The 20615-nt window shown below is 35.9% G+C and overlaps 2 protein-coding genes across 3 annotated transcripts in view; one reads left to right on the top strand and one right to left on the bottom strand.

Annotated features, from left to right (window-relative positions):
• Positions 1–1694: 1694 nt before the first annotated feature.
• lrp2bp (LRP2 binding protein) lies at positions 1695–12150 on the top strand. 2 transcript variants are annotated; one of them, XM_051658593.1, is made up of 8 exons: positions 1695–2193; positions 2361–2467; positions 3842–3955; positions 5737–5879; positions 6047–6152; positions 7137–7360; positions 8829–8994; positions 11901–12150. In XM_051658593.1, the coding sequence occupies exons 1-8, from the start codon at positions 2067–2069 to the stop codon at positions 11964–11966; spliced, it is 1053 nt and encodes a 350-aa protein (XP_051514553.1). In that variant the 5' UTR covers positions 1695–2066; the 3' UTR covers positions 11967–12150. The 2 variants fall into 2 exon arrangements, with proteins under 2 accessions (XP_051514553.1, XP_051514552.1); XM_051658592.1 differs by having other exon boundaries at positions 2358–2467.
• Positions 12151–12892: 742 nt separating this feature from the next.
• snx25 (sorting nexin 25) overlaps positions 12893–20615 on the bottom strand; it is a 126411-nt gene continuing 118688 nt past the window's right edge. The window contains exons 18-19 of the mRNA XM_051658544.1: positions 18747–18847; positions 12893–13433 (exon numbers count right to left, since the gene is read on the bottom strand). Coding sequence (XP_051514504.1) covers positions 13368–13433; positions 18747–18847 — 167 coding nt within the window. The 3' untranslated portion in view covers positions 12893–13367. The remainder of the gene's footprint in view (positions 13434–18746; positions 18848–20615) is intronic.

Genomic DNA, 20615 nt, shown 5'->3' with positions numbered 1-20615 from the left:
TTCCTTGTTTGTATCTGTGTCACTACGGTAAGCCACGAGGACCAGACACTTCTGGGGACTCTGATTTTGTAACATTTACAAAACTAGCCAAAGTCTTTATCAAGGCAAGTCCGTCCACTCGGCGGCCACTTTGGAACGTACAGCTCCTATCTAGGAATTCTCCAAAACCGTTGGTTAAAATTATGATAAAATGACAGATTTCAAATCAGCAGTAAAATTTGACAACAACCGTATCATAAATTGCGCGTTTTAAGCTCAGATCACGAAAAAAAGAAGAAAAAAAATAAAATAAAATTCAGTCTGGTTCTCGAGTTAACTGACAGGTGATGTCTGTATCTAAAAGCTGGTTGGCTCTTTTACCTGTAAGGCGGGACTCCCTTTTATACATCCGTTGACCGTTCCAAGTTCTCCTATTAATTTTAATACAAGTGTTTTTTTCAATTATGATAGCCTATTTCTCACTATAATCATTAATATTATTTGATTCATCTGTAATTTTTCTTAGGTAAATTTAGTAAAGATAAATCTAAGAAGAACAAACCACTGTTTTTAACCTTTAAACAGATGTCCAACAATAGCTGAAAACAATATTGAACTTGAAAAATAAGAGAGCTTTGAATAGGGCCAGCATATAACCATTTTGATTTCTTTATTTAATATGTCCCCTGGCTGTACCCTGTTTTGTTGTTGTTGTTGTTGTTGTTGTTGTTGTTATTATTATTATTAGACATTTCTTGAATGCTGTAATGTTGATACAGCAAAAAATAAATAAATTAAATAATAAATAATAATAATAATAATAATAATATTACAAATGGTCTGTCTTGGGCTAAATAGTCTCTGCAGCAATTAAATGTTTTTGTTTGTTTGTTTGTTTGTTTGTTGTATGTTTGATTGTTCGATCGTTAGAATAGTTTTTTGATAACCCTGGCTGTTTTAATTATTTATTTAATTTAAATGTCTTCAATACTGAATATGTTATATGATTGCTGTCAATGCAAATGTATTTTAATGTACTTAAGACTAGATCCATCTTTATATGGTTTGAGCCTTATTAAATATATAAAATAAAATAAAAATGTCTTACTAAACAAAGTTAAAAGGAATATTACAGGTTCAATACAAGTTAAGTTCATTCAACAGCATTAGTGCCATAATATTGATTACCAAAAAATAAATAAATATATATATATATATATATATATATATATATATATATATATATATATATATATATATATATATATATATATAGTATATATAGGCTTGTCCCACTTTCACTTTAAAAAAAAAAATCAATAAAAAAAAAAAAATCTGTGTGACAGTGAGAAACTACAATGGAAGTGAATGGGGGGCAATTTTCTAATTTTAAAAATATTCACTGTTTCAAAAGTAGCCATGACAATGTAATGTCAACAAACCCTAAAACCCTAAAATGACTGTAAAATTACAGCTTAAACACGTTTCAGCTCAAATAATACATGAGTTTAACAGAAGAATTAATGTTTTTTTTCTTTTCTTTTCTTTTTTTATAAGCTTCACATTTCTGACTTTAAACCCTCCAAAAATGGGCCCCATTCAGTTCATTGTCAGTGCCTCACTGTAACCTTGATTGTTGCTTTTTTTTTTTTTTTTTTTTTTTTTGTTTGTTAAAGAAAAGGAGGGACTAAAATCATTTTTAGTTGTAGTCAACATTGTGCCACAAATGCTGTCGATTGAACCGAGCTTAAAAAGTGTTTACTACAGACAGGATTTTAAAGCATTTTGTTGTCAAATTTTTGTTTTACAATGTAGACTATATCAAATGAGGAAAAGGAAAAGCAAAAGTGACACAAGCGGTTGTCAAGGTAACGTTTGGTGTAATGACGTGTTGAGGCTGACGCTTCCTTTACTTTGTGGCAACGTCAAATAAGAGTTTTCTGTTACAAAATGGATTAAAAGAGACAGCCCCAAGGTAAGAATTCATCAACGTAAACTACTAGAGTCAAAATATCAAATCTTCGAGAAACGTGCTGCTGATTGTAAAATAAGTGTACACACTGTAAGCAGTGTTTGTGAGTGAGATCATGGACTGTAATGAACAGAACTCACAAGACGAATCCCCGGAGACATTCACATGTCCGAAGATCCTCAAAACAACAACTGACATTTATCAAGATATCAGCGAAGAGTTGAGACTTGACGAGAAATCAGGTGATGAAGCGCACATTTATAGAGCCATTACTTAACAAATGAAAAAAATAATAATAATACGTTTTTCATGTCCATCCATCAATGTTTCATTTAACGCAACATACGTATATGCATTAAATGTAACTGACTTAAATCTGTTAACATGATTTGAGTGTGATCTAAAGCAGAGCTCAGTGCTGAGTCCGTGGAGAAGACAGTGAGACTGCAGAAAGAGAAAGCAGAAAGAGGCGACTCTCAAGCCACTTTCCTCCTGGGACAGTTACACTATGAAGAGGTAACACTAACGTATTCACTGTACACTCCTGGGCCTAACCCAAAATGGCAAAATATTAAGCTTTTAACGGCCTTAACCACAAATCACTGGTCAGGACATTAGCAAGAATTGAACAAATAGATAAAGTAACTTATGGGATAGATTTTCCCTTTGATTTCTTTAAATGCCTTGTGGGTAAACTTGCGGACGGCTTTTTACAGAAAGAAGAGTCAATGTTGTTCCACTCAGTGTTGGTGCTTCAAACTGTTGATGAGAACAAATATTCTCTATAGGGCTCAAATCTGGACTCTGACCAGGCCAGAACATGTGCCCACTTCTTGGTGGACTTCGCAGTGTGGGCAGGACCAAAATAACATCTGATCATTCCTCTTTGGAAAACAGCTTTTCAATTGTGGGAAACGAGCGTTTCTGCAATATTCTCCTGTACTCCGAAGCATTAATGAACTTTTCACAGTGAAGCAGCTCACCTGTACCAGCAGCTGAAAAGGCTCCCCACACTATGCCACCTCTTCCCCCGTGCTTCACTGTGGTAGAGATGCATTCACTATTGTATTTCTCACCAGATCGAAAACACCTCTCTGGAGCATCACCACGCAACTCAAATTGTGTTTCATCATTCCACACAACTCAACTCAATCAAAATTTCCATATTCTGCCAAAAACTTCATTCTGTCTTTGATGTTTTTCCTGAGAGAGCAATGGCTTTTTTTTACACATCTTCTAGACACAAAACCTGCATTAGATAACCTTCTGGTTATTGTTCTTCTGGAAAGAGTTTTGTTTTCTGAGGTCATGAATTCTGCTGGCAGTTTTTCCTGTGTTTGAGAACTGTACATTTCAGCAGGTGGTCATTCCTGCATGAAGAGGCTTTGGGCCTTCCAGATTCATTCATTCTGGTAACATCACCTGTTGTTTCAAAGCATTGCCCTATTCTCTTGATAGCTGATAGAGAAATAGGGATTTTTTCTGCCTTTAGGGTCTTATAAACTTCAGAATAGCTACAGTTGGGCTGACAGCAACCCCTGCATGATATTTTGCTCTTTTTCGAGCAGATTTTCTCACTCTACCTTGGGACTCACAACACTGCATATTGGAACTCCTGGTTCCAGGTTTCTTGTTATCAGGCCTCTTTGATGAGCTGCATCAGGTGTGCCAACAATGACTAATCTTTAAATAAAAAATAAAATAAAAAAAACTCTCAGAAGATATTTGGAAAATTTGGGGCATGGCCTATTTTATTCCCCAGGAGTGTACAGTGTTTTAATGTGCAAAGACAGAATCATTTGAGATCACAGTCAGACAGCAGATTGTTACATAGTAGACGTGAGTTAATATTATTCATTGTCACGAGTCATGACTCCTGGTACTCTTCAGGGTCGCTATACAGAAGCTGAGATGATCTTTGATAGCATTAGAGATCAAGATCCCAGAGCTCTATATCAACTGGCTGTCATTTACTATGATGGCCTTGGAACCAAAGAAGACCTCGTGAGTGCCTTTTTGTATTATGATATTACTAATGTCAGATTTACAAAGGGGGTTTACTGAAAATTTGTCATCACAGCTATGCATTATCTTTTTAAATGCTTTATGAACACGAACATTTTTCAGATGTCGCCTTGCCAATATTGGACTTTTGTACAATCAAAGCTTCGTTGTTGTCAGTTTCCACTCTGAAATAATGACAATTTCAGACAGGTTTCCCAAACACTCCCCCTGTCTGCCATTGGTCAGAAAAAATGATGGCCCCGCCCCAAGCTCACACAATTGGTTGAGCCATTGTTGCTGTTTTGGGCTGGTCACCAGTTAAAGGGATAGTTCACCCAAAAATGAAAATTCTCTCATCATTTACTCGCCCTAATGCCATTCGAGATGTGTATGACTTTCTTTCATCAGCAGAACACAAATAAATATTTTTAGAAGAATATTTGAGCTCTGTTGGTCCTCACTATGCAAGCGAATGGTGACCAAAACTTTGAAGGTTCAAAAAGCATATAATCAGATCAATATAATAAGTTCTTTTTTACTATAAATCTCCACTTTCACTTTCACATTCTTCTTTTGTTTTTGGCAATTCGTATTCTCCGTGCATATCGGCACTTACTGGGTAGGGAGAAGAATTTATAGTAAAAAAAAAAAAAAAAATATATATATATATATATATATATATATATATATATATATATATATATATATATATATTTATCCCTGTTCATATATATATATATATATATATATATATATATATATATATATATATATATATATATATAAGAGAATTTTCATTTTTGGGTGAACTATCCCTTTAATTTCTTAATCACTGTGAGCATCACAGCTGCAATAGAGTGCAACAGTGCCTGCCAACTTTTTCAGCCATCATGGTTCCGGAAGTATTTTTCCCATTTATTTTTTCCATAGGGAATTCATAAAAGTCTTGATAAAAGCTTTCTAAGCCATGAACCAAACCAACATGTGTATTTGAAACTCGGACAAAAACACAAAGCTGTGTACTTAATGTCTTTATTGAGGGAATGAACTACAACTCCATGACATAGTCGAATTAAAAAAAATTTAAAATTAAAAAACTATTGATTTAAAGTAAATTATAATAAAATATATATATATATATATATATATATATATATATATATATATATATATATATATATATATATATATTATTCTGTTGCAAAATATTCAGTTATTTGCAAATATATAAGTAGTTTGAGAGTGTAGGGAGAGTGACTTGATTGTGTCATGGGAGTGGGTAGTCACTGCAGAGCTCTTGTGGTGCGCTTTGTTGGCCGTGATTCTCTGATTGGTTGATCGTTTCCCTTCAGGATTCATGGGTAGTGTAGTTCTTCACCAGAAATTACACTATTAAGCACAATCTATAATAAATGAAGTTGAAATAACATAGATTGATGGCTTCAACAGAAGCATGTTTAATCGATTAACAACCTGGAAACTCATGGTAAGTCCTTCTTTAAAGGTTTTATAAGTTATCATTTCAAATCCATTCACCCGTGGAGAAAATAAATGGGATTTTTACTTCCAGAACAAGACTGTTGTGCTCTATTATGCTCACTAAAGTTGTGATCTCACAGATGCCATGTTTCTAGACTTTTTTATAGCTACCATTAAATTGCAGAATCAATTCGAATCAAATGCTTTATGTGTGTAAATAAATTAGCAAAAATATATTAACAGTTTTCCACTCTCTCATTGTGAAAGCAGAAATAATTTTGTGTCAACCATCACCTTTATAGAGCAAGGCAATTGAGTACATGAGAAAAGTTGCATTGTGGGATTCCCCTGAAGTGGGCTGTATCAGATACGCAGCGCTGTATAACCTGGGCAGGGCGTATCTGGAGGGATTTGGTGTCCAAACGTCCAGCACTGAGGCAGAGCGGTGAGTCAGTGTTGAACAGATGGTTATCAATTTAGACAGACAGCAGACTTTTATTAACAAAATGTTAAAATATACATCTTTCAGAAGTACATGTCAAATTTAGAGCTTGTTTGAAGAGGAAAGAGCTGCAATCACTCTCATATATTGTGTGTTAACTTGTGTCATAGGCTGTGGCTCCTGGCAGCTGATGATGGAAACCCAAACGCGAGTGTGAAAGCTCAATCCGCTCTGGGCATGTTCTACTGCAGACCTGAAACTCTCAATCTCAGAAAGGTCCATGATATCACTCAGATCATCATCATGCATTATTAACTGCAGCATTTACCTGTTACTTAAATGTTTAAGACAAGAATCTTTCTCTTCCTTGCACTTGTTTTTGTGTCTCATGATGGTGACTTGACAAAGCCAACACAAAGTTATTGTACAAACTTGGGTTAGGGCTTCAATATTGTAATTAGTGGTGGTGATTTTGATTCATTTCAGTGACTCGAGTCTTTTGAATCAGATTCGTTCATTGATTCATTCATTGACCACTTCTGCAAGTTACGTCTTTGCGCCTGTAGGTGGCTGCAAATTACCATCTTTAAGTAATTGCATTGAACCAAAAGCAGTCATTCACGACCAGAACAAGTCTAATTATCCTTTATTAAAAATGATTGTGTCTACAATTCCACAAAGCACTTCAGCAGTGCAGTTTCAATAACTGAGTTTCTTAGTTTCAATAACATCCATTTGTCAGTGTAATGTGTGGTCATCACTCACTTATATTTATAATTAGTTCAGACTGGTCAGCAGATCATCTTTCATGATGACTGATTCATCATGTCATTCGCGAACGAGTGTATTAGTTCAGTGAAGGGTGTATTAGTTAAACCAATGAAATGCTCCTTCACAGCCTGCACTCGAATGCAATTGGCTAGTGCTATAATCAGTCTTTACAGGCATAAAAAGCCACCAAAATAGTCTCACGCTTCAAACTAGAGCTCACTGGCTTCAGAAGGGAGAGATGTCAGTGAACAAGAAATATGAGTCAGTGTACAGAGGTAAAACAAAACGATTTGTTCACTTAAAATATTTGTTCAAAAAGACTGATTCGTTCACAATTTTATTGAAATTTAACAGGCTTCATTTGTGAAAGCGGCTATTATCTAGTTGATTTTGACATGAGAGTCATGAGAATTGGTCAATTCTTTTCAAAATCCTTCTTCTTCAGTAAAACTGTCACTGAATGTGTGTATGTGTGTTTGTGGTCCTCAGGCTTTCCTTTGGCACTCCGATGCCTGTGGTAATGGTAGTCTGGAGTCTCAGGGCGCCCTGGGTGTGATGTATCTGTTTGGTCATGGAGTGCAGAGGGATCCAGAAGCTGCTCTGTTCTGCCTGAAGGAGGCAGCAGAGAGAGGAAACGTGTACGCACAAGGCCACCTGACTGCCTGCTACTACCATAGGAAGCTGTACTCAAGAGCAGCTGCCCTAGGGGAGAGGTACAACAGATTGTGTCTTCAGACAGTTTAAAGGATACAAGTTGTTATATTGGCTTGACAGAATTGTACAAACTTGAGATTTTCAAAATCCATAGCTTTTCGTCTGTCTGTCTATCCATCCATCCATCTATATATCTGTCATCTATCCATCTATCCATCTATATATCTGTCATTCGTCTATCCATCCATCCTTCAGTACATACATCTGTCATCTGTCTATCCATTCATCCATCCATCTATATATCTGTCATCCGTCTATCCATCCATCCTTCAGTACATCCATCTGTCCATCCATCCATTCATCCTCTTAATGTTGTATAGATATAATGTATTCAAGGCCATTTGTCTTTATGTCTCAGATAAGCCAACATCTTTGTCTTAACAAACTTTTGCCTTTCTAGTTTAAAATGGAGTTAAAATCTCAATGTGATCAAACCATCATTAGATCAAGCTGCAACGGGGGCTACTAAGATCTATACGCTAACACTTTACATTAATGTTCCCTTTTGTTAAGAGTTTATAAAAGTTTTTATTAACAGCTAATAAGGCATTTACATTTAAATCACTGATATGCAGTTATGACAACATGAATAAAAAGGAGCATTTATAGAGTGAAGATTTTAACATGCTGTACATGTCATAATTGCTTAATAAAGATAATTGTTCATACTTAAATTAATAAAAAATACCCTAATTCATGATTTATGCCACAATGCAGCAAAAAATAGACTATTATGCATTACATGGTTAAAGGTACATTTTCATAGTTTAATAATGTTGATTAAGTGTTAAGCATTTATTACATGAGGTAAAATGACAGTTATTGCATGGAAGTAACCTTTTTATACATTTCATTATAACTGCAGATCAACGATTTTTTATTTATTAATATTTTATATTTATGCATTCGTAAATTAATTATTAGTCATTACTTATTTATTTTTTATCCCTTTTCTCCCAATTTGGAATTCCCAATTCCCACTACTTAGTAGGTCCTCGTGGTGGTGCGGTTACTCACCTCAATCCGGGTGGTGGACTCACAGCATGTGGAGGCTCATGCTACTCTCCGCAATCCATGCACAACTTACCACACGCCCCATTGAGAGCGAGAACTACTAATCGTGACCACGAGGAGGTTACCCCATGTGACTCTACCCTCCCTAGCAACCGGGCCAATTTGGTTGTCTGAGACCTGGCTGGAGTCACTCAGCACACCCTGGATTCGAACTCACGACTCCAGAGGTGGTAGTCAGCGTCAGTACTCGCTGAGCTACCCAGGCCCCCAATTATTAGTCTTACTGAACCCTTTTATAACCCCTTAACAAAAGAGTGTTTCCACCTATACATAAAATATCCTCTATTAAAGGGAAAGTTGTTATTATTATATCGTCCAGAAATTGTTGGGTCTAGTCAGACAGAATTAAGGAACACTGTTCTGTTTACTGTCTTTAAATGGATTGACCTGCAGTGTGTGCAAATACGAGGACATCAGTGCTTTAGCGCGACACACAGACTGTCTGGAGGAGTATATCAGGAAGGGTATCAGTATAGCTATGTTTTACTACGCACGCTGCCTTCAGCTGGGCCGAGGCATCCTGCAGAACAGAGAGACAGCACAAAGATACTTCACACAGGTACTGTCGCTCACCTCGAAAAACAATTCAAATTATGATGAATTACAAATGTTTCAGGTTAGTGGTACACTAGAGGACACTAGATTTCCGCAAGCAGAACTGCACTGTTTGTTGTGCTGTATTGAGACTGTGAAATAATCAGTACTTGTTACATTTGGATAGACAGAAATTCCGAGGAAGAAGTCTATACACATTTTCTGTTTTTTTCTGTTTGCAGAGAGTCGCGCTTATTTTATTTTTTCCACACCTTTCTTTTATTGTTGGAACCCACTTAAATGATGAGTAAAAACAAATCAAACTGTGGTTGGTCGCTTTGCAGTCTCTTCTTGTATAAGTGGGCGATTCTTGGCCAGAATGAGCTGCAATATGGATCAGACTTCATGCTGATAGTCAAAAGTCTGACTTCTCTCAGCATCGCTGGTCAAAGTGACTGCAGTACACCACACTCAGACACACACAGAGTTTCTGCAAATCTGCTGACAAACGTAAACGCAGCTATGGACCTCAGATTATGCCATATTTATTTTTTGATGGAAATAAAAATGAGGTTGTGAGGGGATGGACTTACAATCAGTTTAGTGGGTTGTACTGTTGTTTCCATTGGTTTTGATCCTTCAGCTGACAAAACATTGAAAATATATCTTTCCAAAAAGTTTTCAGTAGATAAAAGTTCCCAGCATGCTTTGCACGAAACTGAATGAAGAGAGTTAATGTTGAAATCACACGCATATGCGACTAAATTCTGCGCTATGCGACTAAAATATGTCTGTTATTAGCCACTGGCTAGTAAATATTCAGATTTTACTCATCAGAGATTGAGTTGTGCAGAGGCAAAGAAGAACTTTTACTGAATAAGAAGCTGGATTCAGCCTCGTCTTCGTGTTGTGTCTCGTGAGTGCACACTCTGAAGAAAATTTACCTTATTTGGCCACAGCGGTCCTGAGGTGTCGTGAGCAGTACCGCCGCTCCCTATACGCATATTATGCAGTCTGCGTAGGGCACCAGCTCCCTAGGGGGCACCAGAAACTCCACCGGCTGCCCTTACTCGCACGTTATACGTTATTCAAGGACCCGGTAGCAGTCACGGAATACAGTAGATCGCCTCTCGTTCACCTCGCAACTTTCACACCGGGCCTCGCAACTTCTCTGTTCACTTACGCTAATGTTTTTAGATGTGTAATCGCTATTAAAGTTTTTCTCTTTTCAAGTGACTGAAATAATCGTTTGCCTTGATTCTGATTCACAGTCAGTTACAGTTTTTAATCAAATTAATGTGTAATTTAACAATTTTTTTGACAAAAAACTTAAGATAAATATGCACTACAATGTCACTCTTCATACCAGGCCATGCAAAAATATCTATTAGTTTATGAGTATATTTTGCCAAAAACAAGCGTCATTCACGGCAATCTCCCATTCATTCCAATGGGAAGTTTTGCAGAGCTTGTCGGAGCGAGCAACTGTAACAAAGGGGGGCGGAGCTTAGCGAAGGGTCAATTACATTTACATTGCATTTAATGACGACACAACTGATTTGCTTCAACTTTTCCATTGACTGTTTTCACAACATTCTTCGGCTAGAAACTAGTTTAATGCACCTGTTGGGCGTCTGTTAGAAAGTGTTGCAAAACTCGAGAGCTTCTAGATTTTTATTTGAGAATGTGTACAATATTTGTACAAGCAAGTCATACATACAGTATATATATGTAAAGATGCCCCCTTCTCGGTTTGCTTAATATTATTTTCAGTTGCATTACGCTTACATGTCGTCAAAAGTCTGGCATGTAAAAACAAAAATGTGCCGATTCTTTCTTTAACCTGTCCATAGAGGGTATAATTAACTGTAATTTTATGTGGTTTTGTGCAAGATGTATACAAAGGGAGAATAATTAGTAGTATTTAGTGTTTTTTATGTTGAGATTTTGAAGAGTTTCTGTAATGTTGTCATTTTGGGGGATACCACTGTGGTGAGCATAGGTTTAATATTATTTTGTTCAGTGAGCTATTTTTATGCCACTCACAGCAGAGTGGTAAGAATCTACTTTGAGATTTGCGCCAATACATTTACCATGCCAATGCGAACTGTTGCTAGCCTATTGTTAATTAAAATAATAAATTGAAGTTATGCAAGTCCAACGCTTATCAAATTTTGTTATCAAAATAATAATAATAATACACAACACTAACAAATCCAAATGGTTTGCATTTACTCAAAAAGCTTTTGTCCAGTTTACTTGAATTTATTTAGTTCATACAACCAAAGTCTTTTTAACAATTCAGTTCACTGGCGGCCATCTTTGGAACGTTCCCGGGCTGAAATTTTCTATGTAAACAAGCGGCATACAAGTGCAGCTCCTATCTAATTACTTGAAAGGGGAAAGACCGAAATCTCCAAAAGGTTGGTCAAGATTACAATCAAAGAACATATTTCAAATCAGCAGTAAAATCTGACAACACTGGTATCATAAATTGTGCTTTTTTTGCCTCAGATCACGCTATAAAATGCAATTTTCCAGGCTTGTATAGGTAATGCATATGCGTGTTATCGAGTTGATTAACGTGATGTCTGTATGTAAATGGTGATTGGTTCTTTTACCTGTAAGGTGGGACTTAGAAGTGGCCCGTCTCTCCTAAATAGTCTCTGATACAACTGAACTATGACTTGTTGGAACTACTCAACACTGTTGCTTGGAACCACTTGACACTGCTTTTTAAGTTAAACCAACAGTTCATTTCTTTAGAGTAGTGCTGCATTTTTAATTTGGAAAACAATTGGAAAAACAACGTGTTCGATGTGAACGTCCCCTACCCTTGCAACGTCTATGAAAAATTCAGTTTGGTATCTATCCTGGCTAAGGTCTGTTTGTTAAGTTTGTGTTCTCTCTCTCTCTCTTTTGTATTGTCAGGCTGCAGAGATAGATCCAGTGATGTGCAAGGAGCTGCAAATGGACATTGTATATGACAGGATTTAAACAAAAACAGCAATCACACAATTTCTCTCATCAGTAAAGTTTATGATGGATACAGTCAGTGTTAAACTGAACTCACTAACAGGACGCAATGAGACTTTCAGTTAGGGTGATGTGTAATTACAATCGCTGTCCTGACTTTGATGCTAATGAATAAAAAGTTTATTTCATTTCATTGTAAATGTAATACATGGGTATGTGTTTGTCATCATTATATGAAATTTGAACATGTCAACTTCACTTCCCCTTGTGAGAATATCACAAACAAACTATAATGATGTGTCCAGGTCCTATCTCATCCCAAATTCAGAAGGAAAAAATAGAAATTACATTATGCATAAAGAAAATTAGCATTATAAAATAGCATTACCATAATGTGAAAAGATAGAGTAGCCCCAAAAGTATTTAGATACTTTAGCCACACTTAAAAATGTATTACATCATAGAGCAAATATAAAATGTAGTGAAAAATAAAAGCAAAGTAAAGCTTTAGCATTTTGTTTGCAGATGCCAGTTGTTTTTATATTTTATGTAATGCAATGCCATTCTATATAAATTGTAAATTATATTTGTAAAGTACAATTATAAATATATACTGTACAAGAATACTTATATTACACCATATTCACATGCATATTTTATTACAGTAATGAGTGAGATTTTTTTCATGAGAATTGTGTAATGTGATTGTCATGAAAATGTCACGAAACAAAACGATCTTAATGTTCCTAAAATAGGCTTTATTTTCTATATAATTAAAAATGTGTTTTCAAATCTTCACTCTGAAGGTAAAGACCATATTTTGTGGAAAAAGTGTTATTGGGATCATTTCCCAATTATTAGCACTCAAATCTTCACTGGTGTAACTACTCTCAGTGGAGTTTAAATACTCGTAATGTCAGTATATTGAAGACATGACACATGGCAAGTCGTCTTTTGCAATTTATTGCTTATAAATGCTCTAGTCTATTTTTGTTAAAAATAACAATAATATCACAAACAAAACCTTCACAATAACTGTACATGACATATTGCACGATTAAAAGCCTTCATAATGATCACAATAGGGAGATATTTTTTTACAGATATATAACACTCATTCCACTGTTCTTCACATTATAGAGCACACCAAGCAAAACAACCCTCAGAAGAAAGAAAATGAGAGAAAAAGAATCAGAGCATGGCAGCTGGCAGTGAGCTAGCCTGTTCTTCCCACGAGAGAAAAACACAAGAACAGATTAAAACACAAACATACTCATGTTGTTTCTAAAGCCATGGTGCTTCCTAGATCCAGCTCTACAAAGTGTTTCAGAAATAAAACAATGGGGGGAAAAAACCTCAAAAGCATCCGTCCAGCACGTTAAGAGAGACACGAGCCATCTTCTGCTGCGTGTGTGATGTTGTTCAGGCTTGTGTGGCCTCTACGCTCAGCTCAGGGTACAGTTCTTTAAGAAGCATCTCCAACAAAATCTGAAAAAAGAAATAAAACCGAAAGAGAGGTGAATTAACCCACATTTCATTTACAAGGATCAAATTATTTATTAGCTCCATCTTCTCCATTCCACCATAAGAGGGAGCAACAGTACAACCATTTCATGGAATAAGGATGTGCTCTTCAAAACAATTAACTGTGTACACAAAGGACAAATGTTAAAAGCAGCTAGAGTTGCATTTCCTAAAGGAAAAGATGTATATAAGTTTAGGTTGTAGGCTTTGATTCACTATCATCATGACACTCGGCACGTGTCTGGTGTATGAGAATCAAAATATAGTCAAAGTGTAGCTTAAAGACGGCTATAAATAGTTCAATGCATGCAAGGAAGACCAATCACGAATCATTATTATTTAAATAGATGCAAGAAGACTCAATTCCACAAAGTCCACAAATATTATCAGAGATGATGTTGTTAGCCCTGTTTGCACATGCAACCAGGTAAATTGCAGGAAAATCGTTGGGTTGCCTTTACTGGTAAATGTACCACAGGTGTTGTTCACACATCCCATCAGTATGGAAATGTATAGGTAATGATACAACTTCACATTAAGACCAATTGCCAGAGCAAAATTTACCAGTATTTTCAGGTCGTGTTCACGGTAAGATTTTTAATGGTAAACAAGCTTTCAATGTAAGCCAAGAGAGATTTTCAAAAAATGAAAATATCACGTCTGAGGCTGAAATGATCTACAAATAAAGTCTGAATGCAATCTATACGTTCAGCGCATTGCAGGAGTTTATTAGTTAGCGTTAGAGGTCTAGAACAAACCCTGACCAGAATGGGTTCGAATAAGGAACATCAATACAGTGCTGCCTTACATAATCACTAATAATATGATATTTTAATTGATTTCAGTTTTAAATATGAATTTATCAAGTATAAATGCAGCTTTAAAGTAAATCTAAAAAGGTCTTTGCAATGCATTTTACTTCCATAATGCGACACATTTCCGAGTAATACAGGACTAAAAGAAATTGTTGGGCGGGACTTGATTTTATCCATGGGAATTGATTAGATTGTGAAAAGAGTCAGACCTGAATATGAGTTCACTAAAACATTGTCTAAACAGATATATTGCTATAGGATAACGTTAACATTACACAACAGGCTGTGTGGCAGAAGAAAAAGTGATTCCATTTTAATGAAAGATAGAACAGACAAACATTTATTTATTTATGTGCACAATAAGACCAGGGACATTTATTAAGACAGTAAATAGGATCAATCTCGTATTCATATGAACTTGAGTAACAACCTGCCATTCACAGCTTCTGAACAGTAAAGTACCATCTCCTGTTTTCCAATTATCACTTTCCATTCAGGCATGACTGAGTGTGTGTTTACCTCGGAAAGCAGAAATGAGAACATCAGCTGACAGACAGTGAAAATAAACTCTGCTTTAACAGTCGCTCATGTCAGAGGAAAGAAAAAAACGCTACATATTCAAAACCACACACTGCCTTATTCATTTGTGATTCTGTCATCATTTTCTTACACGGGTGTTGTTCTGAACCCGTATGACTTTCTTCCATGGACATATGAGAGGAGAAATTTAGCTAAATGTTCCTTGTTCTCTGTCAAGCTCCCGAAAGGACAAAAGCACCACAGAAACAGAATTGAAGTACGAAATAACTCGAGCCCTCAATAACAAGTCTTCAGTAGGCATGTGACACATTTAAGACGTTCATTTTCAGAACAAATTTAAGGTGTTATTTTCAGAAATTCTTTGCCTCCATCATAGCTCTCAAAATCACCTTCGTACATGCACATTTCCAAGCGTCACTTGTAAAGACACGTTGCACTATTATTGGTTCTTGTGATTCTTGAAAATGAATGAGACGTGCCAAATTTAATACTGGCGAAAGAGATATGAGAGCTGCAGCACAGGGAAAGATTTTCAGTGAGTAATGACGTAATTTTGGGTCTGTTCCTCACGCAAGGCTATCTTATGGCTTCAGAAGTCTTGGAATACAGCGCAAAAGTAGTATGGACTACTTTTATGAGTTTTCTGGTCATTTTTAGACCCTTACAGCACATGTTTACTGAATAGGAATGGGATAGTACATTGAATTTCAATATATCATGAATTAAAAAAAAATTATGAACCATTGAGGCACAACTCGATATTTCAAAATTTGCAACACTGTTTTCTGTCCATGTGATCATAAATAAATTGAGCCGTCAGACATCATAATCTCTCTATTGCTTGAATTTACACCTACTATGCTTTTTTTCTACACTGTTTACAGGGTTCACACAAGGTCGTTAAAGTGCTTGAATTTAGCTCTTAGAAATGTAAGTACTGGAATACCTGGAAAATCGCCTTGTTTTGATGAAAAGTGCTTGAGATCAAATCTGACCATTTCTTCCACGTAATGTGTCTTCAAAGATCACATCCACGCACTCCACTTTCACTGAATAATGTGTCTTAATATCCTTCTGTTCTTTACCGTCAGATGAAAAAGTAAAAAGAAATATCAATTCTAATCTCAAATAGCACGAATGCGCTAAAAAAACATCTCTCTCCTTAATAAATGAACAGAAACATCTGTGCGAGTCTGTGAGATGCTCGTTGCTCTCTTAAAGTGACAGTACTGTTATAGCGCTTGTTATACAAATGAATGTAAACTTAATGTTATTACTTGTAAATTGAGCACACTATTTCAAACAGTGACAGCTCAAATCATTATTATATTCAGTATACAATTTCATGTTCTAAGATTATTTAAAGTCTTAAATTCAGATAGTGAATTGGTGGGTTTTTGTTAAATGTGAGCCAAAATCATCACAATTAAAAGAACCAAAGACTTAAACTACTTCAGTCTGTGTGCATTGAATTTATTTAATACACGAGTTTCACAATTTGAGTTGAATTACTGAAATAAATGAACTTTTCCACGACATTCTAATTTATTGAGATGCACCTGTATATGTATATATATATATATATGCAATTAGGGATAATTAGACATTCGCTTATGAAAATGAACCATGGTTTTACTACAGTAACCATATACAGATCACTTATTAGGAACACTATGGTCCTAATAAAGTGCCCGACGTGGTCTTCTGCTGTTGTAGCCCATCCGCCTCAAAGTTCAACATGTTGTGCATTCTGAGCTGCTATTCTGCTCATTACAATTGTACAGAGTGGTTGTCTGAGTTACCGTAGACTTTCTGTCAGCTCAAACCAGTCTGGCTAATCTCCGTCGACCTCTCTCATCAACAAGGTGATATAGTCCACAGAACTCCTGCTCGCTGGATGTTTTTTGTTTTTCGCACCATCTTTACACTCTAAAGCAGGGGTCACTGATTAGTGGACCATGGTCTGAGTCCGAACCCCGGCTTGGTTCCATCATACACTGTACACACCACAAACACTCGGGGGCGATCAGCGCTATATCATCTTTTTCTCAAGTGCCGAACACGCTTCATTTCCTGATCCGTGCATGTTGCCTCTCTCCCTCCCAATATACACAAGGTGTCACATAAAACCTGATTAGGCTAAGCAGAGTTCCAGTTGTGGTTATTTTAACAACAGCAGCGGTGACTTGGTGAGCAGCAATGTAGATGGAGACTGGCATCTTTCGCTAAAACACACTGCAGAAAATTAGAATAAAGCAAAGTGCAACTATCTTCATCTGTCTGATAAATGACTCGGACAGTTCAGCTAAAGCAGGTTTCTGACAGGACAAGTTCACGTGTCACCTTTTTAGACTAACGTCTTTTCCTGTCTAAATGTAGCTTTATTAATCAGCATGTTACCTGCCTTTCATGACAAACATTTTTTTTGTTTTCATTTTGTGAACACTAATCAGAGATGTCATCATCCCTGATTATTAGTTATAATTAATAGAAACTATAGTAGTTCTCTGCTTCTGATGAGAAAGTTCCCATTATTTCATAGTCAGCCCATTTATACTTAAATTTAAGCAAACAGTATATTTAAGATGTAAATTGTTAGTTTATTGTTATTAGATTCTCACTTTAGGAAAATATAAAAATGGCCCATTCAGACTTTTACATTTTCAAAATTTTCTCTCAGATGTTACCCCTGAACCCTCATGCAGTAACCTATATTTTCTCAGTCAAAAGTACTCCTATGTTCCATACACAGGTATCTGAATGTAAAAATAATTACAAATAAAATTTCAGAATGTAAAAATATTCGAACACAAAAACTGGGCTGCTGTCACCCAGCTTGAAAACAAATGTTGATATTGTAATATTAATATCCAAGTGCCCTCGACTAATGAAGTCTATGAAACATATTGGCCAAATCTTTTGGTAGAAAAGATCCCTCACTCGCCACTGCTTTGGCTTTGTCTCTGGGCTAGTGTCCTCATCTCTGCTTTGAAGAGACTATTTTGACTGTTTATTTATTATTTTTTTCCTTTTACAAAGTACAATTGCTGCCAACGTGGAAAATTATAATAACTATTCTTAAAAAATTTTTTTTTTAAAAAGTAGAGACCGGACCTCTTGAAACTTTAATTGAATACCCCTGCTCTAGAGACTGTTTTATGTAAAAATCCCAGGAGATCAGCAGTTACAGAAATACTCAAACCAGCCCATCTGGCACCAACAATCATGCCACGCTCCAAATTACTGAGATCACATTTTTTCCCATTCTGATGGTTGATGTGAACATTAACTGAAGCTCCTGACCCATATCTGCATGATTTTATGCACTGCTGCCACACGATTGATTAGATACTTGCATGATTATGTAGGTGTACAGGTGTACCTAATAAAGTGCTCGGTAACTGTAGTTCAACCATGGTATTTGTAATAAAACTACAGTAACCATAAAATAATCCAGTTACTCAAGTTGTGGTTACTGCAATATTACAATAGTAAAACCATGGTTACTATCTGGATACCACAATATTGATTATTATTTATTTATTTAAATTCATTGTATCAAAACCATCATTTCCACCAAAAAATACATGGTTACTAAAGTCACGGTTTCTACAATCATGGCTACTACAGTATTACTATAATAAAACCATGGTTGATTTTTGTAAGTGTTACACAAATAGTGTGACAACATTACACTTGATATACACTAATAAAACTAGAAAACATCCTATTTTATGTAACTGAATTGAAATACAGTGATTTGTGCTACAGTGCTACTTGTTGGAAAATGTAGCTTGTTTCTGGAAAAGCTACACTAGTGTGAAAATGGCAGAATGTAGTTAAATTTGTAGTGTCGCTACTTTCAGTTTACTACTCCACAACACTGCAAACAGTGTTTGTAATGAAACAAATTGTGACATACGTAGAGGAGATGTCTGTTGGCACTGGCCTCCTGAAGTGCATTGAAGATCTTGATGATCCCGTATCTCGCGTTCTGCTGCCCCACCAGATTCTGAAGTGCATCTGAATAACACAAACATCACGGCAATGAAGAGGACTGTGACCGAAACACTTTACACTGAAAAGTCCAGCATCAATTCGTATGTACCAACTCTCAAGAGTATAAAATCTGGCTAGTGACAGAACAAAAAAATAAATAATAATAATAATAAACATACAGCCACAGGGAAATAACATTAACTAACAGCATCAAAAAGTACAACAGTATTAACAAGTTTTTTAAACATGTACCATGGGTAAAGCACAAATAAGACTGAGATCATCAATTAAATGAGACAAGGCATCACAAAGCAGCTTTCACTGTGTTAAATGGAGCGTTGTGCTGTTGTAGTGTGTGCTTCTGAGAGCCCTGGACTTGAACTGTATTATCCAGCACTCTGTGAGCTCAGACAGGTATAACTGCTCTCTAAATACAATCACTGCAGTGTGTGTGTGTTTGTGTGTGTCCAGCTCTAATTAAAAAGCATCATGCAGGCAGCCATGAATCCTTTAACATGAACAGCTTTACAGTTCAGTGCACATCTACAATAATCTTTAACATTCACACAAGTTCTCAGGGTGACTGAATCAGCACAGTCCTTTATCATCTTCATTTAAGATAGAGCAAATTTGATTAAAAAAAATTGATATTTACAAAAGGTTCACTAGGTCCTACTGTAGATTTTTACACCAGAAGAAAATGTCAGTGGTGCTTTCCTGTCCAAAACTCACTGTCACAATGCCAGGGTGCTGTGGGTGGTTGCCAGGTGGTTGCTAAGGTGTTCTATGCGATTCTATTTGGATTGGATTGAAAACTGGATTGCTTGGAAAAGAAATATCACACCTAGCGCTGATTAATCAAAATAACATCAAAATCGCAATACAACCCAGTGTGATTATCAAACACGAGGGCATGATTTGATTAAACAAACACAGTCTGAACACACTGCCCGTTGAGCTGCACTTATGTGCACAGCTGTTTTGTCTGTAGCTCGATACACACACATTTTCTCCCTCTCGTTCCCTGAGACAATGATGTGCTCTATGTTCGGATCGGTGTGTTAACTTGCACAAATCACATTTTATTTAAAGCGCTCCAGATTCACTTTAATTGCAAATTTGTGTAATTTCACATTTTGGACACTACATTTTTCTATACAAATCTAAAATAACCCCATGACAGCGGGTTTTCTGTGGACAGAAATGGAAAGCATCTCACTGCATTAAAAGACTGTTGTCAACTCAACTACAAAAAAACTGTTATTATTGAATAATAATAATTATTATTATTGAATAATAATAATTATTATTATTATACACTAATAATGTTTAATAATAATTTCTTAACATTACTATTATTATTATGTTACAATAATACAATATTCAATTTAACTGGGTTTCAAAAGATCAAAAGTGAGCTGACCCTTTCACAAATTTGACCCCCCCCCCCCAAAAAAAAAACAAACAAAAAAAACTGTTGAAATCTGTTCACTTTAATCAAAATTAACCCCTGGGACATGAATATATATATACACAGTTGTGCTCAAAAGTTTGCAAACCCTGGCAGAAATTGTAAAATTTTGGCATTGATTTTGAAAATGACTGATCATGTCTTTTATTTAAGGATAGTGATCATATGAAGCCATTTATTATCACATAGTTGTTTGGCTCCTTTTTAAATCATAATGGTAACACAAATCACCCAAATGGCCCTGATCAAAAGTTTACATACCCTTGAATGTTTGGCCTTGTTACAGACACACAAGGTGACACACACAGGTTTAAATGGCAA

Source organism: Myxocyprinus asiaticus, chromosome 27, assembly GCF_019703515.2.
Source record: "Myxocyprinus asiaticus isolate MX2 ecotype Aquarium Trade chromosome 27, UBuf_Myxa_2, whole genome shotgun sequence".
NCBI lineage: Eukaryota > Metazoa > Chordata > Actinopteri > Cypriniformes > Catostomidae > Myxocyprinus > Myxocyprinus asiaticus.
The sequence above is the reverse complement of the archived record's forward strand: the minus strand, read 5'-3'. Positions and strand labels throughout refer to the sequence as shown.